Source organism: Channa argus, chromosome 17 (assembly GCF_033026475.1).
Source record: "Channa argus isolate prfri chromosome 17, Channa argus male v1.0, whole genome shotgun sequence".
In the NCBI taxonomy this organism is placed as follows: Eukaryota; Metazoa; Chordata; class Actinopteri; order Anabantiformes; family Channidae; genus Channa; species Channa argus.
In genome coordinates, this window is record NC_090213.1 from 3,058,746 (window position 1) to 3,075,468 (window position 16,723).

General features: G+C 38.4%; 1 protein-coding gene across 6 annotated transcripts in view; it reads left to right on the forward strand.

Annotated features, from left to right (window-relative positions):
- Window positions 1–1,387: 1,387 nt before the first annotated feature.
- The window catches only part of LOC137102341 (uncharacterized), a 59,627-nt gene continuing 44,291 nt past the window's right edge, over window positions 1,388–16,723 (forward strand). Inside the window, exons 1-11 of one of the 6 annotated variants that reach the window (XM_067481771.1) lie at window positions 1,405–1,556; window positions 1,779–2,090; window positions 3,078–3,407; window positions 3,535–3,798; window positions 3,955–4,062; window positions 5,420–5,539; window positions 5,960–6,040; window positions 7,017–7,045; window positions 7,364–7,432; window positions 8,065–8,191; window positions 9,296–11,807. In XM_067481771.1, coding sequence (XP_067337872.1) covers window positions 1,493–1,556; window positions 1,779–2,090; window positions 3,078–3,407; window positions 3,535–3,798; window positions 3,955–4,062; window positions 5,420–5,539; window positions 5,960–6,040; window positions 7,017–7,045; window positions 7,364–7,432; window positions 8,065–8,190 — 1,503 coding nt within the window. In that variant the 5' untranslated portion in view covers window positions 1,405–1,492 and the 3' untranslated portion in view covers window position 8,191; window positions 9,296–11,807. Of the gene's footprint in view, window positions 1,557–1,778; window positions 2,091–3,077; window positions 3,408–3,534; window positions 3,799–3,954; window positions 4,063–5,419; window positions 5,540–5,959; window positions 6,041–7,016; window positions 7,046–7,363; window positions 7,433–8,064; window positions 9,082–9,295; window positions 11,808–16,723 lie in introns of those variants that run through there. The other 5 variants (XM_067481772.1, XM_067481770.1, XM_067481773.1 and 2 more) reach the window with 5 other exon arrangements.

The following is a 16,723-nucleotide window of genomic DNA, read 5'->3' on the forward strand; positions in this document are numbered from 1 at the left end:
GGGAGGTGAAGGAGCAGTACAGGAGGAAGCTGGAGCAGAAGTTGCAGAATAGCAGCAGGAAGGACATGTGGAGAGAGTGAACAAGTTAAACAACTTCTTTAACAGGTTTGACCATCCTCAACTGCACCCCCCACTCCTCTTTCTCTCTCTCCCCACAGGTACCAACTCCCAGCAAAGCTGGCCCATAGGAGCCAGAGGACCACCTACAGCTCATCTTCAATCTGAGACTGGAAGAGGACAGGGTCCCTTCGGTAGTGGAAAGAATCCTGCATCATCCCTGTCCCGAAGAAACCACGTCCTGGAGAGCTGAATGACCACAGACTGGTTACTCTGATGTCACACATAATGAAGAACATGGAGCAGGTCCTGCTACAACACATGAGGCCACAGGTCTAACATCCCCTTGACCATCCAGCCTCTGCTCCCCAGAGTTAAACGGACATAGATGGGAGTGGGCCCACACCTGGTGGGATGGATGACACACTACCTGACTGGCAGACGTCAGTATGTGAGACTGGGGGACTGCAGGTCTGCCACTGTGGTCAGCAATAGGGGAGCACAGCAGGGGACTGAGCTTTCTCCGGTCCTTCATCTTGTAGACATCGGACTTTCAGCACAACTGGAGTCCTGTCACATGCAGTTCGCAGACAACACTGCTATTGTGGGATGTATCAGGAGGAGGAGTAAATGGTCTGCACTTCTATAGCACTTGTCTACCTATTCACACTCAAAGCGCGTTACACTGCTTCTTATTCACACACACACACACACACACACACACACACACACACACACCGATGGGGGAGCTGCTATCCATGAACAGACCTGCTGCTGCTTGTGTGACATCGTGGGGACTTGATGCTCCAGGAAGTTAAAGACACTGATGTGTTGAAACCACTTCTGTTTATTTTATCATCGTTTGTGGCTAAAATGTGTTGAGTTCTGCTGCTGGTGTCACATTCTTAAGAAAAACCCTCAATCTATGGAAAAAATTACATCAGAGGAACAAAGAGGAACTAAATAAGGTCTCAGACCTGTAACATGTCAACTTGAATTTTTTTCCCTTTACACACAGTGAACATGTTAAACCACGAACATCAAGAGTTAAAAGCTGCAGTAATGCAAACATTTATCTCATCAATCTTCACACCTTCAGTTCCTCTCTTCTGTTTCTAATCAGGACAGTTTGTAGTGTTGTTCTCTAATTGCTGAGAATGAGGCAGTGAAATGCATCAAACATAAAAGTTATAATGTTTAAAATGTTTTCACTGATTTGACAGATATTCAACTAATATCATAAATGATATTAGTTTTGAATTTAATTTAATTTAAAAGTGGAGAGAAAGAACAAGCTGAGGTCAGGAAGAGGAAGTGATCTGTCAGTGGTCAGCTTTCAGGAAGTAAAGGGTGTTTTTGCTTTGAAAAGAAAAAAGACTTCACAGACTTTGTCAGTTGAGAACAAGAGATCAACAAAGAGGAGACACAGAGAAACATGATGGTTGGATTCAGACAAATTCAAAAGTCTTTATGTCTGATGCTGATGCTGCAGTTTACAGGTAAGAATTTATCAATCATTGAAAAACTGTATGAATATAACCAAGAGCACTTTATTAAGAATTCTTCCTTCTGCTGAGATGATATCATTTGGTTTGTAACTGGAACAATGTAGTTGACTAAAGATGAGACACAAACTTCTATTGTAACAATATTAACATCATAACATTATTATAGTTTTATATTTACATTATTTTGGACTTTTCTCTCTATTTTATCAACAGCAGTAAGTGGAGAGTTTTCCTCCTTTATTGTTGTCAGAGATGGAGACGATGTCACTTTACCTTGTGATAATGTGAGAGATGATCAGGACAAATGTGACAGAACTACCTGGTTCTTCAATGTAGTGACACTGTTTGAACATGGGAAGATTAAAACAGGATCCAACTCTAAATCACGCAGACTGAGTCTTACAGAGAACTGTTCTCTGGTTATAAAGAAGGTCACAGATGAAGATGCTGGTCGTTACAGCTGCAGACAGACTAAACCAGAACAACAACAACAAGACTCTTTTGTTCATCTATCTGTCGTTTCCAGTGAGTATTTACATCCTAATGTTTTCAGATCAAACTGTTTTGTTGAAGTTGGCAGCAAAAAGCAGCAGGCTACATTCAGAAATGTTCAAAGTGGATAGAAAGAACCAAGGCCTCATTTCTGCAGTGTGCACAGCCTCTACGTGTTTAAGTGTTTATTAAAAAACATGCTACACAACCACAGAAACCACATGAACAGACCTGCAGCTACGTACATGTTCACCAGTGCTAATGTGGAGCTCGATGATCAGGAAGTGAAGGACGGTTCAGTCAGACTCCCATCAGTGTGTTAACCACAGGTGTTGATTTGGTCACTGTTTGGAGCTAAAAGCTGCAGAGCTCTGCTGTTGGTGTCACATTGTCACAGAACACTTCCCCCTCGTTTCTTAGAAAACTATTTTCAGACATACGACCAGCAGGTCTCATACAAGGACAATGTCTGTTTGTTCATGTGTCCTTTCAAACATCACCGTGAATCCTGTGTTCTTTTATTATCACTGTGGAAAGAGGTTTCATTCATGAAAACATGAGAATGAAGACAGCAAAATGTGTCATTAGTACAAATAAAAAGTGAATACAATCAATAAATTAGCAGAGAGGAGAAATAGTGTGAAATCATTATGAGGAAGTGGCTCCTCACTGGAACTACAGGCTTTATTCACCTCTGAAAAGAAAGAACTTCACAGACTTTGTTCACTGAGAGAGAGACAACAAGAGATTCATGATGTGAGACAAAGAGAAATGATGGTTGAGATCAGGTTAACATGTTAGTGATAGTGATGCTTTAGTTCACAGGTGAGGAGATAAAGAGAATATGAGTCACAGAAAAAGACTGAATAGAGTTTTATGTTAAATGAGAAAACAGATTTGTTTGTATCTGTTAGTTTAGTTGATGAAACACACAACTTCAGTTTTATCTAAATGAACCTCAGGTTATTAATATAATGTTCATGTTTATTCTTCTGATCATTTCTCTCTTTGTCTCAACAGCATCAACTGGATCATATTATTCCTCTGTCACTGTCAGAAAAGGAGATGATGCCATTTTACCTTGTGAAAATGTGATAGATAATTATAATAAATGTCACAGTACTACGTTTCTGTTTAGTTCTAGAAACTCAGGAACAGTAGAGCTGATTACACATGGACAGATTAATGAAAAATTCAAATCTAAATCAGACAGTCTGAATGTTACAGAGAACTGTTCTCTGGTTATAAAGAAGGTCACAGATGAAGATGTTGGACGTTACAACTGCAGACAGTATAAATCAGGACGACAACAAGGTTCAGAATCTGTGGTTGATGTGTCTGTTGTTACCAGTGAGTATTTACATCCTAATGTTTTCACATCATTATTGTAATGATGAACATTACAATAAATATTATTTTAATGATGACATTAATTTCTCTCGTTGATTTTCTCTCTCGTTGTCTCCGTCTTCACCAGTGACTGAACATAAAGACAATAACAAAGTGACCTTGAACTGCTCTGTGTCCAAACATAGAGACTGTGGACACACAGTGAAGTTGCTGTTTGATGGTAATAAGAATGATTTCACAGACCTGAAGACATCACAGCATTTCTGTTCTGTCACTGCCACATTCACATCTCACCTTAATCAGAAGACGTGTTCTGAATCATTGAAGTGTGAAGTGACAGATGCCAAAAGTAAAAAAGTCCATCAGCTCCTCTTCAGACCTCAGTGTTCAGGTGAGAAAACAATTTAAATAATTTAGATGTGATGTGAAAAATGACACAAACTAATGTTAATTTGATGGATTTGATCTTTCAATGTTACATCACTTGTTGTAAATGGTTTGTTGCAGATTGTATCACTGTCCATATTTTACTTTTACTCACTTTCAGGTGAAGATGCAAAAATAACAACAACAAAATCAACAATTACTGAAACTACAGTCACAGCGACAACTAAAAAAACTACAACAAACAAGAGAAACCCAACAAAAGCAGAAGGTAGTGAATGAAAATTTGTCTTTCTTGTCTTCTGACGTCTAAACTGTAAATGTCACTCTGACACTTGGATGTGGGTGGAGACATTGGTGTTTTTTCAGGAAGTGAGTTAAACTGAGTGAGATACCACAGTAACTTCCTCTGTGACACTAACCTGCTCACTGTCAGGTTTTCTTCTGTCTCCTTCTGTCACCTTCCTGTTGGTGGGTGACACAATGCATTTCCACATTCATACATTTCATGAAGCACAGATCAGAGGGAAATCATTTCACAAGCTAATGTAGGAAGATGAAGATAGAAATCTAAGTTGGTACCTTGTTAGTTTGTTTCCGACCTGTGTAATCAGCCTCGGTCTGTCAGTGAAAGAGAAAGGAAAAGCCAACACTGCCTTGTTTACAGTATGTACATCAGTGGTCCCAGGTTTTCCTCTTCCTCTTCTTCTCACATCTCTGACTGCTTCTGTTGAGGTCACAGCATCTCTGTTGGGTTGATGGGGCCACTCCAAAAGGTGGATTCTGGTGTCTCAGAAACCACAGTAGATTTACTTTAACATGTAGCATCATTGACATGCTGCATCAAGCAGCTTCTATCCTGTAGGACGCCTTGATAAACTTGGGAATTCATTTTCCCTCCACCATAGTCAGCAGTCCAGACCCAGAGGCAGCAAAGCAGCTACTAATCATAAGGCTCCGTCCACCGTCCTTCACTGTTGGAATGATGTTTCTATGTTAGTACACAGTTCTCTTTTTACATCATATCTACTGTGTTCTTCCCAAACAGTTGTACTTTGGCTTCCTCTGTAATCCTGCCATGGAAACTATGTCTGGATACTTGATGCATTCAATTTGTAAAATATTCATGTTGTCCACAATCATCATAAAGACGTTTAAGTCAAAAGTGAATGTTCTCTTCTCATGTTTGGTTAGTTGTCAGTCTGCAGCCTGGATTTTCTTCTTTGTTGATGCCACAGAGCTTCATTGTTTCTCCATTAAAAACACATCAGTCAGACACAAAGCTCCACTGGATGACACATTTCTTCATTCTGAAAACATTGACCCCTGTAAATATTGTCCACGTTTTTCAGAGTCTGTAATTCCTCCTTAAATGTTTCACATACACAGTTCACTGACTGAAATCCAAGGAATCAGCACATAGTGCCACCTTTGTTAAAAATAGAAAGGTCAGAAAGAAAAGACGTCACCATGTGGAACAGTGTCTGTTTTTGAACTTTTATTACACACATTTGTTTATTTTAAGAACTTAATGTTTAATATCTGATTATATTTTATAGCGTCTAATAAAGGAAACATGGAGTCTCACTGTGCACTTTGTTGCACCTGTTGATGTCGTATTTGTTCAGGTGAAGATGCAGCAACAACAAGAAAATCAAGTACAATGGAATCAACAACAATGATGGCAAACAATCTGACACCAACCAACTCATCACAGACGAACATCAGTGATTCCAAAACCAATCAAGGTATAAACTGAATCTCTCTCTGTGTCTCCAGTGAGTTTGGGGAAGTCAGATTTTTTTTAAATGAGTTGGCAAAACACTGAAGCACAAGTTGCTCCCAGTGGGTCACGTGAGCACCGTGCACGGCAGCCATCTCCATCCGTGTGTGAGTGAATGAGAAGCAACATTGTAAAGTGCTTTGGATTAATGCAGTATTTAACCGTCCATCCACCATTTTACATCACTGCTCAGAATATTGCTTAAAAACTTTCTGCTTAACCCATAAAAGAAGTGAAAAGTGAATTTGTTTTGGACATTTGCTGGACTGAATTTGCTCTGATTGTTTTCTTGACGTATATGATATTTTTGAACTGTCGACCTGCTTGTGTGAACCCCGTCTTTGCTCACAGATCGAGTTTAACTTTTTATAAATTCTCTTTCCAGTTTGGCTTCTGTGGATCGTTATTGTTACTGTGAGTTTGGCAGTGCTCCTAATAACTGTTGTTGTATGGAAGAAAACTAAAGGTGAGAAAGAGCTGAAACCAGGTTTTTCTATGAGCCACGTGTTTGATCAGTTTATAAAAACAGAACATGGAAAAATGACAATTTGAAACTGAAAACTCATGTTGAAACTATAAATAAATAACACAACCAAACTAAAAGAATATTAGTTTAATATTAGTGTTTCAATTCAAATGTAACTTAAATTGTTTTTACATGTAAACAAAAATACCAAAATACATTCACTTATTATTTTTTTTTTTTTTACAGTTTCAAATTGATATTTTTTCACCTTTTTTGCAAGGGTACAGATATTGTTTTGTCAGGATTATGTTCTCGTGAGGTTGTGGAAATTGACAACATATTGGTTTTTGGGAAATTTCTGACTAATAATTTTCCTGCACCACTTATTTAGGCGATGAGGATATGACACACTGTGATGTAGAGGCATCAAAAATACTCCTGCAAAGATGAATATCAATTTAGCTTTAGCAGGTGATGATCAGGTTCTTTCTCACGAACATGATTAAAGCCAAGATAATATTTAACGGGGGCTGGTATGTACATAATGATGCTGCTTGATATTCAGTGTTGAAGGCCTGACACAGGAGAGGAGCTGACTGAGTGCATTAAAAGCTGATTAGGGCTCAAAAACGTCCGGGGCCCAAAAATGAATAAAGTACTACGTTATTTCACTTAAGTACTAGTAGTGTTACTGTGGTAATATTGTACTTAGGTACAAATAAAATTAAACATTTACTTAAGTTAAACTAATGTGAGTAAACTTCACTAGTAACTTCATTTGTCCTCTAGGACATTTTTCAGACGATGCAAAAACTACAGGAGCCTTTAAGAAACACAATGTATCAAGTTTTAATGGAATTAAAAATATTGATGCCATTTCAGCTGACAGATAATAACACATAATAACAACACGTGGCCCCATTTGCCTCTATACATGTTCAGTGTGGAAGGTAACTGGCCTCTCGTGTCTTTTCAGGCAAGAAAACACCAAAGGATGAAAATTTGGTGAGTTTTAAAACTTAAACATTTAAACCATTTTACAATTGTGATTTTTTTTTTTTTTTTTTTTTTTTTTTTTTTTTTCCTGTTTGTAGTTTTTCTTCCTCACTGCAGACTTTAGAGTTAAGTGTTTGCAGCAGTGAGGCTCAAATGATTTGTTGTGTAGGATTCATTTTAAAACTGAATTAAAAAAAAAAAAGACCATCATATAAAACCAATAATATCCATTTTCAAAAGTGCCAAAGAGTTTGAATTTTCAAAGATGCTATGGAGGAAAGATAATCCACATGTTACTGAGCAGCTGTTGTCGTCTTCCCTGTGTAGACTGATCCTGAAGATGGAGTTTGCTACGCCTCCATCAGCTACAGCAAAAAAAAGAAAAGTAAAGCCCAGGTAAGCGGTCTACTTATTATATTATTATAAAAGTGATGTTAATTATGAAAGAAATAGTTTGTACTTGGGGCAAAACAACAAGACGACTGGACAGATTGAGTAGAAGGTGAATCATGAATAGAACAGCTTAGGTTACAGAAGACGAAAGAATCTTTGATACAAACACCAGGTGAGTGTGTAGAATAGATGATCACAGGGACACAGCAGATATTCAGTTTTTATTCAGTTTAGTCGCTAAACAAAGGCTGGAGGCCTGGTCACTGTGGCAGAGACGGACACAGGGAAACACTTCAGTCCTAATGTCTTTCTTAAGTAGATCTTTAGTGGAGGTATCCAGATATCAGCAGGCAGATTTGAGGTCAGTGAGCAGGTGAGGGGTTCAGTAACCAGACAGGAAGTCAAACAAAGCAGGTCAGAGCAGAGACTCATATCAAGTTCATAAAAGAAACCCAATCTTACAGGAGCTCCAGCTTCAGACTAACTTACTGTAACCAGCAGATCAAAGCTGCAGCTATTCTAAACAGTGCAGTTGTTCAATCTCAGCCACATCTGGACACTTACAGCTTCTTTCAGGTTATGTCAAGTTTATGTGTTTGTAAATCAGTTATCGTGTTTTTTTCTTTTTCTTTCAGAGTCGAGGTAATAATGATGAAGGTGATACAGTGACCTACAGCACTGTGAAAGCTTCCTCTTCCTCTGGTGGAGTCTCCACTGATCCCACAGTCACCTATGCAGCCATCAACAAACCAAAGAAATAAGGTGTTTCTCACTGAATACATCTTATATTTGTGGCCATATTGTTGCTGTTAGCAGTAATATGTCAATGTTAACAATAATTCAGTATAATTGATGACCAAGCAACCAAGGTCTGTAACTGTTGTGGAAAATGGCGCCATCTTGTGATCTATGCTGTTCAAATTTGGTGGAGATGAAAAAGAGATGGCAGAGGACAGGCAGCACTGCTCTACTGAGCTGCCACGGCAGCAGCAGTGAAAACACAGAGTCCAAAAAACAAAACCACAGTGTGACGTCACTGTCACTTTCTCGATGGGCAGAGCTCTTGTTGTGTGTTTCATTCTATGGTACATTGTTCAAAATAATTTGCTTATTGCTTGTGTACTGTTCTTTTAATACTGTGTCTCCACACAGTGGAATGGAAATTTTGTTTTGTATGACAAATTTTATTCTTTTATTCTAATAATTTAGCCTGATTTCTGCCATTTCTGCTTTTAATGAATTATATTCTATTACTCGTATCTTTTATTTGTATTAGTATTATTGATGTTACCACAGACATAACCTCCTTGGTGAAGGCAAATGTTTTTAAAACCTTTATTCAGTTGGAGCTTCAGTGATGCAGAGGTTCATCCTGTCCAGGGTCCTAACACTGGATCATGTGGACACTGGGACAGTGTCTAAGTTTCTGCTCAGCTGTGAGTCTTTGTGATTGTGTTCAACATGTCATTTACTGTAAATCAACCAAACAGAAGTTAAATTGTTGTTTGAATTGAGATTCAGAAATCATCCTGATCGCAGTGACTCACACCTGTTGATAAGTGATTACAGTTATTACAAGTTGATCACTGTTTGCTGACACATTTGATTTGTACCAAACCTGATCATGTAAAGAAATAAAGGCTTTCAGTGGGTCTCAGTCTGGTACCGTGTTGTTGCTCCCAGGATCCAGCTGTTTACCATTTTCAACTCTCTTTCCATGTTGGTCTTGGTGGTACATGGTGGTACATGGTGGTCCTGTAGCTGTGTGTGCTGCAGCACCTGATCATTGTCACCTGTGCCCTCACTCTCTATATAAGCTCCCATGTGTGCTACACTCATTTTATCACATTGTCTGTTCACCTACAGAGACTCTCCAGCCTTTTCTGACTGTGTCGCCTGAAGTTATCAACCTTTTTCTGCCTGCTCCACCTAAATCCCTGGTACAGTGAGTTTGATCTGACTGTCTGATTCTCTGAAACTCAGTGATGTGTAAATGAAGTGAACGAGTACTGAACCACTTCATCCAGTGCCTGGAAAATGGAAATGTGTTCATTTAAAGGTTGATTTCAGTGACATCTAGTGGTTAAACAGGAGACAGCAAAACAATGTTCTAATATGTGATGAGTGTAACTATAGGGTTGATTGATTGGACAGTAGATTTTATAAACCTGTGCAGGTTAGTAGCTGGGAGAAGACGTGCTTGGGGAAACAGAGGATGTGTTAGGATCGTACGCTGTGCTTGTGTAACTAGGGCAGGGTGGAATTATGAACGTGGGATGGAAATTCAAAGATTTTTATTGAGAAACTATTTTTTCTCCCACTGTTTTTGAACTGAGACAGTTTCTTTTCTTGCTGACAAAGCACTGTATGGACTGGTTTGGACCAGTCACGTGATTCACTCGGGGGACGTCATCGGTCCCGTGTCTTTTTCTGCACCAATGCAAGCTTTGAAGCAGTGCTTCGAGTTTGAAGCTTGTATCGGAGCATCTGTGTCAGACTGCCATCACCATCTGGACTCTGGACTCTGCCTCTAGCCCTCACTGAAAAGCTCTGCCTCTGATTTATACTCTGATCTGTGCAGAGGCTACGTCATAGGCTACACAAGCATTTATACTTAATTTAAGTATCATCATGTTTTCAAGTTTCCATCATTATTTGAAGAGAAGCATTCACTTCAACACCCTGTTTCCTGGTTTGACTCTTGCTATTAGGATTTGGTTGATAGTTTGTCTTTGGTCTGACGTTTGCTCCATTGTTTGTCTGTCCCTGGTGAACATTTACCTTAGTATCTTTTCAGACTTATGTGTGCGCACCACTGATTTATTATATACTCCTGCTTCCACTTAGACCCTGTAAGTGCACACTTTGCTTTCTGTTTGTTCTCCCTGTTTAGCATCCTGTGTGTCTTGCTCCAGTCTGTGACTGTGTGAACTCTTTAGTTAGTATCAATCTCTAGTCTGATTCTGTATAAACACATTGTTTGTTTTAGCCCACACCTGGTTATGTTCATCCTCTGTTACTGAGCAGGACGACTCGATCTTGTCTCGATTTCTTTGGGATGTTTCTTCTAGTTGCTTTAGTTTTGGTGGTTTATTAGTCCTGTTCATGTTTACCTCTTAGTTCCTTTACACTTGCTCATATTTAGTGCTCCCAATTCCCTCACTTTGGTCCTGTCTTGTTTTTAGTTCAGGTCAGTCCTGTCCTAATTAGCCTTTTTTTTAATATATATACTTTGTTTTCCATAAACCCTTTATTCAGACCCTCTCATAGTCTCTTACCTCGGTAAACTCTTATGCACAACTTGACATTTAATGTCCCTCTGTAGACTCTATAGTCCTTGTTGTCCTCAAATTTATATCCGTGATTTAGTTGTTATTTTAAGCTTAGCCTGTTTGATCTGAAATCACAAATTTCCCAGAAACTAAAGATGTTATCTAACATCTGAAATACTGTATTCTTTGCATCAGGCCTTTACTCTAGATGTCTGCACTTTTCTTGCTTCAGTACAATTGTGCAGCTCTTACTAATCTGTCTGCCCCTGCGATAGTTGGCAAGTACAAATGGCTGTTTCGGTGTCTGCACACCTTTTTCATCTTTGTAAGAATTGTATTAATTCATCTTGTTTAATATTGAAATACAATTTAGAGTTAATGTTTTACTGCACTGTATAATGTTAAGTTTATGCCTGTGAAGTGTCTGAAATACTGAGTTTTATAAAAACAGATAATATGGGAGGTGCTTGGATGGTCTTTATCTATCTCAGGTAGGAAGTGGTTATGTAACAGGCTCTAGATGTGAGGTCTGTAGCCAGATGTACAGCACTGTTGAAAAGTCTTAGCATTGTTTTTGTAGCAATGATATGATGAAAACATATTCATATCATAGCCTGTTAAATAGAATCCAAATAGAAATCTAAGGAATATGTAAACAACATTAAAACACAAATACAGCTTCTTATAGTCTATACTGACAAGTGAACTCCCTTTGAAATCCCTTTGTTTTGAACTGTCTTGGGCCAAAAATTATTGTGAAAGACCAAAAAAATCAAATCTAATTAGGGTCTTAAGCCCATTGGTAATGCAATGAAATTAGTAAGTTAGACAACTGTACTGTAGATCATTGATAATGTCAGTAAAACCATGAGCGAGGTGACAGTGGTCTGGTTTCTCTCCCTAACTTTAGCTGCTGGCAACACAGCTTCTCTTGGGAGCCTTCATGTGTCAATACTCAGTATTACATCCCAAACATGTGCATGAGGATGCACTTTATTTAGTTTACAACTTTTATATATACATCCACATACACTGACTGGCCACTTTATTAGGTACAACTCATGCAATCCAGTACAGCAGCTCTAACATTTTGACCAGTCGTAATTCCAAACAAATGTCTAATCAACAGCACATTTAAAAGATCTTTTTGGATGTTTCAATCAAATACAGATTAGATATCTCTAATTTAAATGTTGACTAGTCATAATGTAGGGGTGTTCTTGTTCATTTGTTCATTTTTTAATTTTCAAAACAGGGCAGGAGGAATTACACCGGTACAAGCTACAAATTATTACTCTCCATCAGGTGGCGCCCTAGGCAACCAACTATATGGCCTCTACCAAGCTAGTTTTGACTATAAGTCACAAATTTAAAAAATTTTTTACTGTTGTCACCAATATTAAAACTAATGTGAATATTGAAATGTGTTTGTGACGGCCACGAGTTCAAATCCTTTCAGCTTCCACATTAGATTTTATCAACCTGCGATCAAGGCAGAGCTGAAATCATATTTGATGAAAATCACCTCGACTAATCTCATTGAATAGTAAATTATTAAAGACACTCCAGTTTTTTTCTGTGGAAGAATATTAGTGAGATCTATTAATGAAAACCTTGTGGTACAATATAGAAATATATTTCTGGACCGTGTCTCCCAGGGAAAAACTTCCTTGTGAACTTCCTTTGCAGCAGTTGCTCTTGTCCGTAGCAATTAGTAGTACTCTTGGCACCAAATGGGTTAATATAAGAGTCAAGAGAACACCCTGTAGGTCCTACACCAGCACCAAAGCTTTTCTTTAGTTGAACAAAGAGAATTTTTATCCCCATTTTGTAAAATGTCAAATATCATGAAATATGTTACATGTCTCTTTCTTCACTTTTCTGACCCAAGTGCAAACGCAAAAGAGTAGTTTTAAAGGAGTAGAAAGGTTTTAAAGTTTAATAAACAAAACACCAACTTTGGAAATGGTTACACAAATGAACAAGACACAAAAACTATTTCTAGCGAAAGGCTGACAACAATGTGAAGCACAACTACAGGAGGAAATGACTTAGACTTACAGACTGAAGTAATTAAAAAATTAAGAAAATCCCAAGGTAGAGAACAACTAAATACTCCAAGGAATACTGTAAGATCAGAAGCAAAACTCAATTAACGAAGCAAACTATGTTCAATCAAAGCAACTAAAAGTAGGTAAGATAGAAGAACTGCAAACAAAAGTGGACAAGGAACGTAAAATATAAAACAATTATTAATAACTGTCAGTAGTGCTGTGATGGGGCAAGATTCATGACAAAACTGAAGAAGCGTCAGAGTCCAATGTCGTGTAAAAACAATCAGAAACATCAGAGTCCACCAGTGAGATGTGTAAACGTTCAGCATGGTAACAACCTGCAGAAGGTTCAGGACTAGACAGGTTCAGACAGATACGAGGGTCAGAAACTACCAAAGGCTGAAGAGTTGAACTCAGATATGGAAACAAACAACATAGCAAAGAAGAACTGGAGACAGGCAGGTTAAACAGGACATGACACAGGTGACCACTGTACCACTGTCAGAGGGAGAAACCAGAGGGTGGAAAGCTGCACCATGAAATGATCATGTAGTTATGGCAGGTCCATGAATGTTTGGGAGTAAGTACAAAAATCTATATTTATATAAATGTATAAAAAAAATAATAATAACATTTGTTAATTTGTTGTTGCAAAATGTAATCACCCCCCAATACTTAGCAAATGCCAGCAGAAGAAGCTCCAGGGGCAGAAAAACGTCAATGGTTAACTGCACCAGGCTGCTTTGACCCCATTAACAGTTACGTTCATGACCAAGTTAATTCCTACAAGTTCTCCCAGCAGAATAAGCAGCTTTTTGGAAATTGCTGCCTCCCACTGGTGTAAAAGTGTCATTGTCTCATGTGTTGCTTCTGTACTTGATTGTTTTAAATTGGCTGCACTCAAAAACATTGAGCAAAGGAGTTTGTTCACCCTGCAATTACCTCCAGTGAAAACTAGTGAGAAAAATAAGTGAGAAAAGTTGCTGTTAGGTTGGGACCTGCATCCACGTGAAGACACGGTGTTAACAGCACATGCAACCAGTATGAAAACTTTAATAGGTCAATTATAAAGAATTGTTAATATTTTGTAAATGTTCACATTTTGTCACAGTTTGGCCAAAAAAACTGGAACAAGATAATAAAGTAATAAAAATGATGATTCTAATAACTCTTACACTTTAGGATCTAAGCAATAATGCAACTATTATAAAAAATAAATAAGTTGTATTTAATAGCAAACATCTTATTTCTTTGTTTTGTTGATGGCAGCGTAGAGGGCATCAGTATCAGTGGAGGCTTCACAAAAAGAAGAGGAAGCTTTCACACAGCTGTAGGTCACCGTATCACCTTCATCATCATCACCTTGATTCTGAAAGGGGCCCAGTTCAACACATATTTTAAAAACACGTAAATCTAACAACATCACCTGACAGGAGATCAGACTGTCTTTATTTTGTGTTTTTTAAATTTTGCCCAGACATCTTACCTGGGCTTTGGCTTTCTTGGTGTAGCTGACAGAGGCATAGCAAACTCCATCTTCAGGATCAGTCTACACAGAGAACACACCACAACAGCTCCATCATATATAATATGATATGACTTGTAGAGCTACATGACTTGTATTAAAGACCTAAGTACAGAAACTCCACTTTAGTTTATAAAATCACTATTGGAAAATTGGTATTTTCATTTCAACTCACCAAGTTTTTATCCGTTTGTGTTTTCTTGCCTGAAAACATGAAAGCAAGTTGAGTTTAACTTCCACAGTGAAGATCCAGTTTTATTAAACTTTTACTTTATTTAAACTTTTACTTTTTTCTCACCTTTACTTTTCTTCCATCTGATAATTGAAGCAAAAATTATTAGCAGTGCTGCTAAACTCACAGCTACAATGATGATGATGATCCACCAAGGCCAATCTGGAAAGACAAAGTATTAAACAGCTGGATTTCACGAACATCCTCGTCAACTAAACATTCACATTTCTTTAAAAGTACAGTATATTGAACTTTTACACAGCAGCCTGAGCTCCCACACCCTGATCGTGATAAAATCCTGGAAGCTCTCTGACTCAGTCGTCCTTGGGGCCTATTGATACAAATTGTCAGTCAACCTCAAACACTGCATTAACCCAGACTCTCCCCAGTCCTCCACACCTGCTCATTGGGTCCAGTCAGCGGTCTCGGGATGACTTCCAGCTAGCTGGACTATAAGTTATCAAACAGATTGCCACCTTCAAATGCTTAGTCAATCCTAAGACTGATGCCCATATGGATGAATTTAAAGAACTGGGTACTGGACTCAAACTCAAACATGGTGCCCAGTCACTTTACAAATTGTTCAGCTTGTTCACAAGAATAAATATTTTGTGAGAGCTGGATAGTCCACCATCACTAAGTGTATTTCAATGAGAAATTTAACTATTTACTAATGAAACAACATAAACACATTAAGAGAAAATCTCTACCCACAGTAAAATCAGTCTGACAGTCACATTTTAGATTTAGAAAAGGTGAAATGTTCAGTCACTATGTTTTGTTGTTGGGCTTCTCTTCTTACCTGAATAGACAAAAGGTAAAAAACTGAACAGTGAGAAAATCCTTCATGTTTAACATCTGAAACAAACTTACTACAAAGAACAGTGGAAATGTGAAACTTCAAATCATTCAAGCTAAAAATAATTTGTGGAACTTCTTCCTAGAAATGATTGAAACAGCTCATCATGTTCTCACCTGATGTTCCACCTGAAGATGGACGTCTGAAGGTGAACTGCTGAACTTTTCTGCTGAAACCATTTGTCACTTCACACTTCAATAAATCAGAATATTTCTGATTAAGGTCAGATGTTGTTAATGTCACAGTGACAGAACAGGAACTCTGTGGTGTCTTTGTGTCTGTAAATTCATTCTTATTATGATCATACAACCACTTCACTGTGTGTCCACAGGGTCCACGTGTCCACACAGAGCAGTTTAGTGTCACTTTATCATCGTCCTTATGTCCAGTCCCTGGTGAAGATGGAGACATTGAGAGAGAAAAACAACTGAAACTCATCACTGTGAACAGAATTATTGTAATGTTTCAGTTTCTGGATCTGACAAACAGTTTGATGTGAAAACATTAGGATGTAAATACTCACTGGTAACAACAGACACATCAACCACAGAGTCTGAACGTTTTCGTCGTCCTGATTTGTCAAACTGTCTGCAGGTGTAACGACCAACATCTTCATCTGTGACCTTCTTTATAACCAGAGAACAGTTCTCTGTAACACTCAGTCTGTCTGATTTAGATTTGGATTCTGTTTTAATCTTCCCAAGTTCAAACAGTGTCACTGCTGCTCTTTTTCCTGAAACACTGAATAACCAGGTAGTTTTGTCACATTTCTTCTGATCATCTCTCACATTTCCACAAGGTAAAGTGACGTCATCTCCATCTCTGACAGTGAAGGAGTAAAACTGTCCAGTTACTGTTGGTGAGACAAACACAAATAAATGTCAGCTTCAGTCTCAAAGAAATAAATCTATGCTTTCACATTTAAAGGAAAAGTATGAATATATATATTTAATGTATTAGATCTGAATCCACCCTGGACAGGTCGCCAGTCACCACTGTGACTCTGCTCCATGTTGTCCTGATGAGCCTCACTTCCTCTCCTCTCCCTCCCTGCTGTAATCAGCCTCTATTCTTTACACCTGTTACCCCCCTTTCATGAGCCCTGGTTACTTGTCTTTCCCTGCCAGATTATGTTTCCCTGTGTTTTTTTTTTCTTTTCCATTTCCCCCTGTTACTCCTGAGTTACCTGTTACCTTAGCGTATATCCAGGAGTCATTACCTGGCTTCTGTGTCTCCCCGGGGGGTTTCTGTTCCACCCTGCTTCGCCTGCCTGCAGACCCTTTGAGTAAGTGACTGTTGTTGTTCCCGTGGACTAAGTGAACTTGGAGGTTGTCATAGAAAAGGATAAGTGG